This window comes from Galeopterus variegatus, unplaced genomic scaffold (genome assembly GCF_000696425.1).
Source record: "Galeopterus variegatus unplaced genomic scaffold, G_variegatus-3.0.2 Scaffold5943, whole genome shotgun sequence".
NCBI classification, from domain to species: domain Eukaryota; kingdom Metazoa; phylum Chordata; class Mammalia; order Dermoptera; family Cynocephalidae; genus Galeopterus; species Galeopterus variegatus.
In genome coordinates, this window is record NW_007732054.1 from 122,688 (window position 1) to 129,002 (window position 6,315).

At 56.1% G+C, this 6,315-nt stretch overlaps 1 protein-coding gene across 1 annotated transcript; it reads left to right on the forward strand.

The window, feature by feature from the left end:
* Positions 1 to 4,557: 4,557 nt before the first annotated feature.
* CST6 (cystatin E/M) lies at positions 4,558 to 5,804 on the forward strand. Its single transcript, XM_008590248.1, has 3 exons — positions 4,558 to 4,797; positions 5,257 to 5,376; positions 5,721 to 5,804. The coding sequence occupies exons 1-3, from the start codon at positions 4,558 to 4,560 to the stop codon at positions 5,802 to 5,804; spliced, it is 444 nt and encodes a 147-aa protein (XP_008588470.1).
* Positions 5,805 to 6,315: the final 511 nt, after the last annotated feature.

Genomic DNA, 6,315 nt, shown 5'->3' on the forward strand with positions numbered 1-6,315 from the left:
CACAGCCGTGGAAGCGAGCAATGTCTGTGCTGTGGATGAATCACAGTATGGAGCAAATGAAGCAAAACAAAATAGTGTAAAGTTGGAAAGTAAGTTTTTACTTAGGGATTCCTGCCATGGATGGTAAAACTAGAAAGAAAACCAAGGGAATGCTTATTGCAAAAGCCAACTTTATTGCAAAAGACTACTTTTGGGAGAGGAAGGGAGCGTGGTGAGTGGGAGGGTGTGGGGTAGGAGTGCAGTTTCTGTTTCTCGACCTGTGGGGCATAGTACAGACATTGAGTCTGTACTTGTTAAAACTGAGCGAGTGTGGGGCTGTGCCCTTTTCTGTGTATTAGCTACATCTCAGAGTAATAGAAGGAAGAGGGACACCAAAGATAAAGCCTTGGGGATGGAACAATTATGTGGTAGGTCTGGAAGCTGTTGTTAGCAGGGGTGAAGGTTCAGCGCAAGGATGGACCTGGGAAGGGTGAATGATCCACCGTAGTAGAGTCGCCAGGTGCCATAGCAGGTCCCAGCTTGCGCTACAGGCCACTTTGGAAGGGGGCTAGTTTGAAGCCCAGACTGAGGTGAAAATGAGGGTTCTCCCTGGATTTTGAGACCATACTGCTTCTGATGTTTCCCTGGATGGGTCCAGGGTCATCCAGAGTCCCCTCAGCCTCGACCTTTGTGCTGTGATGCCATCACAGGCCTGGTGTGCTTAGGTGGGGGTGTGGTGGGGCCATGGCCTTCCCGCACCTGAGCTCTGATGCTGCCAGACTGTTGCTGGGGCTCTATGAGGTAATGGAGACTCCTCCAGGAAGCCCTTCCCGTGGCTCCCTCCCATGCTGGTTGCTGGATTTGCCTCCCCTGGCTCCGGCACTGGGCCCCTGGTGGAAGCCTGCCAGTTGCACTGTCTGCTCGGTTTCCTTATTTGCCTTTCCCTGGCTCACCCACAGGCTTTGATTCTGACAGGGCTTTCTCGCCTCTCCCTTAGGGCCTAGGCGGTGCCCATGACAGGTTGGCAGTCCACAAACTCTATCTGGGCTTCATATTGCATCCCACACAAGTTCCTGGATCAGTCCTGGGGCAGCAGGGGACATAGAGCATGGGGAATGTATCTTGTGACAGACAGCAGGACAAAGGGACCAGGGTTTGGAATGCTGGAGGAGAAGGCAGACCTGGGTGGTGAGGGGTGGGAGTCAGGTTATGTAAGTGTCAGCCCACCATGCCCAACAAGACATGCCTGGCCACCCTTTAGCCTGGGGGAATAAGTGGGCCTGGAAGTCAGCATTATTGACCCAATCCCTGCCTCCCCCTCTCCACCTGTAAGTGTCAGCCCACCATGCCCAACAAGACATGCCTGGCCACCCTTTAGCCTGCGGGAATAAGTGGGCCTGGAAGTCAGCATTATTGACCCAATCCCTGCCTCCCCCTCTCCACCTCTGCACTCAACCACCAGCCAGAGCTTGACTCCCTCAGGCAGTCTAGTCATGACTGCTCAGATCGGCCTGGAGCTTGGGGTGAACCCAACCCATGCACTCCAGGGTCCTGAAGGGCTCCTGCTGTCCCTGGGAAGAAAGTAGGGGAGGCTACCTGGACAAACAATGCTGAGACACCTTCCCCAGCCTGCGCAGTGGTGTGAAGACTCATAGTAGGCACTTGTTACTGTCAGCCCCTTCCAGGTTGCTCCCTCCCTGCAGGAATCAGGGCTCCCTTTACTGTCACTCCCATCTTTGACTGGTAGCCTTGAAGAGCCAGCCAGGCCCACTTCTGGGCACAGATCCCCCTTTACTCACCATATGATCTGGAGCAAGTTGCTTCATTGCTCTGAGCATCAGTCTCCTCCTCTGTCTGCTAGTGCAGGGTTGCAAAGATGCCACCAGTTAATGAGCCTAAAGCCCTTGACACTGAGGAGCACTCTGCCATGGAGGGGAGCTTTAGTCACTGCTGGACCACAGGGTGCCTTGCTGTAAGGCCTCCTTTCCAGGGTGTGATGTGACAGGAAAAGGGGAGCAGAGCCTGGGAGAGAACATATCCGCCCAGGCAAAGGTTTAAGGAAGAGGGTTCTGGGGGCAGCAAGAAGGCCCTGGAGGGCCTGATCCCAGAGGGAAGGAGATGTCGGGAGCCTACCCTGGTCATCAAGACCCATCAGTCCAGGGACAAGTGACAGGTGCTGTGGACAACCTGGGTTGGGATGCCTAAGCCTCAGCAAAACTGGAGGCTGTGCCCTGTGGCCAGTGGGTCTAGCCACCCTCAAGCTCAGGAATGGCTCGAGCCTTCCTCTGAAAGCTGGATGGTCCAGACAGGATAGAGTCCAGCTCTGAAACATCCTCCCAGGGACAGCCCACGTGCAGGGAGCCCCCCCTGCACAGCAGCCCTCAGGTCCTACCTTGGGTTGAACGTCCCCCCCAAACTTAGTCCCCACTGTGACAGTGTAAAAGAGGGTGGGAAAATCCTACTACGGTAATTGCAGGTGATTAGATTGTAGGACTGTGCTGTACTGAATAGATTAATAATGGTGGTCAGGGGCAAGGTTCTGAGGACTTTAGAAGGAGAGTGAATGAGGAGGTTGGGCTCTGCTCTCTGACCACCCTACTGTTTTCCACCACCAAAGCTCTCACCACATGTGCTCCCTGGACTTTGGACTTCTTAGCCTCAGAAACTGTAAGCAATAAATTTTGTTTTCTTTATAAATCACCCAGTTCCATGTATTTTGTTATAAGCAACAGAAACAGACTAATACACATCCCTATGGAGCAGCCAGAACTCACACACCAGGATGTCACTGGCACATGGGTGCCACTCCAGGCCCCACCACTGACCTTCCCCTCTGACCTCCCATTTCCTCCCTGTAGAAAGAGGTAATATTCACTGCTTCTGCAGAGCCATTATGAGATTGGCAGAACATATGCTGAATCCCTGGTGCAAGGCCTGGCACAAAGCAAGAGCCCAGTGATTGTTAATTTCCCTTCCCCCTCCCTCTTCTCTCAGCAAGACACCACTTCTAGCTGTGTGACCTTCGACAAGTCTCCTGACCTTCCTGATTGACTTTTTTCACCTGCAAAATGAGGATAATGCTTACTAGCTAATGGTGCTTGTGTTAATTGGCCAGTGGGTGAAAGGCTGTTGGAAACTGTTAGGTTATGGTGCAAAAGACTCATTGGCATCAGCACGAAGCAGTGACCCTTTCACCTGCTGGCCCTTGGTGAGTGGGAAACAGGGCCTTGGCTAGTTTTTCAGGTAGCTGTTGGAGGTAAGTGTTGATGCTGAGCTCCCAGCGATGGGAGAGCAGACCTGTGGGAGCCCTAGGAGGCTCCCTGGCCCCTTGGGGCTGCCTCTTTCCCCTGTGTGTAGTCCTGGGCCTCTTACTCTATCCCCTCCCACTTCTCTCAGTTCAAGGTCCCTGCCTGGCCTTGGCCGCACCGAGCCAAGCTTTGGCCAGCTCTCCCACAATCTGGAGTCTGTCCCTTTAAAGCAGACACCTGAGCAACAAACTTGTGACTGTTCCTTTGAATCCCAGGGAGGTGCAGAGCTTGTTTTTCACAGCTGGGCTGAGGGGGATGGGAAGCAGGCTGGCAGCTGCATTGGGCAGTGACCACACTCTGGTTTGGGTGTCCACGTCAGAAATCACCTCCTTTCGTGGCCCTGGCTTTCTGAGAAGCCCCAAATTGGAGGCGGGGGAAGATATGCTGGATGTGTACTTATTTATCACAATAATAGTTACCACTTATTAAGTGCCAAGTGATTGTCAGGTCCTGTAAAACACTACCTCTTCCAAGCCCAGTTAAGACCCTTGAAGGCTCTAAGCACTGACAAGATCTTAGTATCCCAAGGACAATAAGCCACCCCCCTCCCTAGCAACGTGTGATTAAAAGTACAAACTGTGTTGAACTCTAAAAAATTCATGGGGTCCCTATTTTGTTGATCCATCTAGCACATGCCCAGTGTACCTAGCGGTGACCCAGTCTTGAGCCATCAATGTCAGAACAACCTTAGAAGATAAGGGTTGTCACCTTTTTTCAAATGAGCACACTGAGACTCTGGAAGGTCGAGGGACTTGTTCAAAGTCACACAATCAGTAAGATGGCAGAGCCCCTTCCCTCACCTCCCCACTTTCTGGCCAATTCTTATCCATTTTACAGGGAAAGAAACTGAGTCAGTGAGAAGTCAAGTAACTTCTCCAAGGTCGCACAGGTAGGAAACGGTGGCAAGAGTAAGAGCTTGATCATAGCTGCTGTTGGCAGCTCATATTAACAGCTGTCCTGTGAACTGACCCTATGGTGGCACTTGTTGCTGGATATCTTTGCTGTCCTTCCCCCCCTCCCCCAGACTCGGTGTGTCCTAGAGGGCAGGGCAGCATCTAGGCACACAAAGGTCCTCGTGCCTGTGTGCTGCCCCTTACCTCCCAGTACGTGGGGCGTTGGGAAGGCACAGGGGAGCCACAGGCTTCTGGGTGACCTCCAGGCTGCCGCCCCCAGCATCTGTCGCGGGGGCACACTGCAGGTGGAGGGCGGGGCCAGCGGCCCGTGGATCTCGTAAAAGCAGCGCAGGGCTGCAGGCACAGCACTGACAACCATGGCACGTCTGAACCTCAAGCTGGCATTGGGTCTGACCCTGGTTGCACTCTGCCTCCTGGCGCTACCCCGCGACACTGGGGCCTGGACAGGGGAGCGCATGCTAGGAAAACGCCAGGACCTGTCCCCCAGCGACCCGCAGGTGCAAAAGGCGACTCAGGCGGCCGTGGCCAGCTACAACATGGGCAGCAACAGCCTCTACTACTTCCGAGACACGCACATCCTCAAGGCACAGAGCCAGGTGTGGCGGGGCGAGGGCCAGGGTGAGGCGGGCGAGGACAAACAGATGCTGCCTGGGCGCAGGGGGTTCCAGAACCCACAATGAACGGAATATGGAAACTTCAAAGAAAGACAGGATCCAACCGAGTGTTGGGCGACTCGCCTCCACTTGCCTCCCTGAGTCCTGCCCTGACGGGGTGGATTGGGGAGGAGGGTGCCGATGGGGCAGTGGGCAGCCTGCGGTGACAGTGGCAGGTCTGTGCAGGCGCGGGCAGGTGTGCCCACGGGGTCTCAGCCTCCTGAGTGCTGCTGAGCCTTCCGCATCCTGCAGGCTCCAGGCCTCTGCCCCTCTTCCCAGGGATTCCCACCAGGGTGAGGAATGTGCCCCTGGACAATGGGAGAACGTAGAGGGAGGTGATAGGTCAGGATCTGGGATTGACTGTTGGCAGCCCTGACCTGTCCCTTCCGTCATTGTCCCCAGCTGGTGGCTGGCATCAAGTACTACCTGACGGTGGAGATGGGGAGCACGGCCTGCCGGAAGAATGCTGGAGACCGCATCAACCTCACCACCTGCCCCCTGGCTGCTGGGGCACAGGAGGAGGTAACAGCCCTGTCCCCTGATCCCCGAACCCCACAGAGGCCGCAGCCCTCAGCTGTGTGGACTGAACGGGTCTGGCTGGCCAGGCGGACGCTGGCCGAACCTGTCTGCCTTCTGGATGACTCAGCCACCACACCTGCAGGAAGGAGGAGGCTGGGGCTTCCCTGGGCAGTGAAGGACTGGCTGGCGGGATCTGGAATCTAGCCCCGGCCCCCTGACTCGATGTCCCTCAGGCCAGTGCCTGCCCTTCTCTCGCCCCAGGGCGTCCGGGCAGGCCGGGCACTGGCTGTTGGCAGGAGGCTGGCCAGCCAGCTCACCCGTCCTTCTCCCCCGTGCTGTCTCCACAGAAGCTGCGCTGCGACTTTGAGATGCTGGTGGTTCCCTGGCAGAACTCCACTCAGCTGCTAAAGCACCACTGCGTGCAGCTGTAACAGGCCCCCAGGGCGGCGCGGGCGCGGCGGGGGCAGGACTGGCGGCCCTTGGGCCACATCCCTTGCAATAAATCGCCAGCTCTGCTCTTGCATAGGTGCCTTGTGAGTGCTTCACTCCCCCTGCCCCCACTCCCACTCAGCTGACAGGGCACCCACACCACCCCCAGCCGAGCCTCTGCCCTCCCAGCCCGGATAGCGCTGCAGGTACAGGGTTCAGCCCCCAATCCTAGAGTCCCCCAAACACCCCAGCATCACGGACATAGAGAATCAAATCACCAGAGTCCCCAGTCGCAGCCAGAGGCTCCCAGTATTCTCAGAGATAAGAGGCAGGAGAAAAAGCCACACAAGAGACTAGACCAGGGCCCGTGTCTGTGAATACTTTGGGAGGCACCTGTGCTCTGTCCCTCTCAGCACCCAGAAGGGGTTCAGGGTAGCCCGGGGTGGGTTCAGCCAGGCAGGCCCCAGCACACTGAGCCGCCGACCTCTGAAGATCCCTGTCCTTGCATGTGGC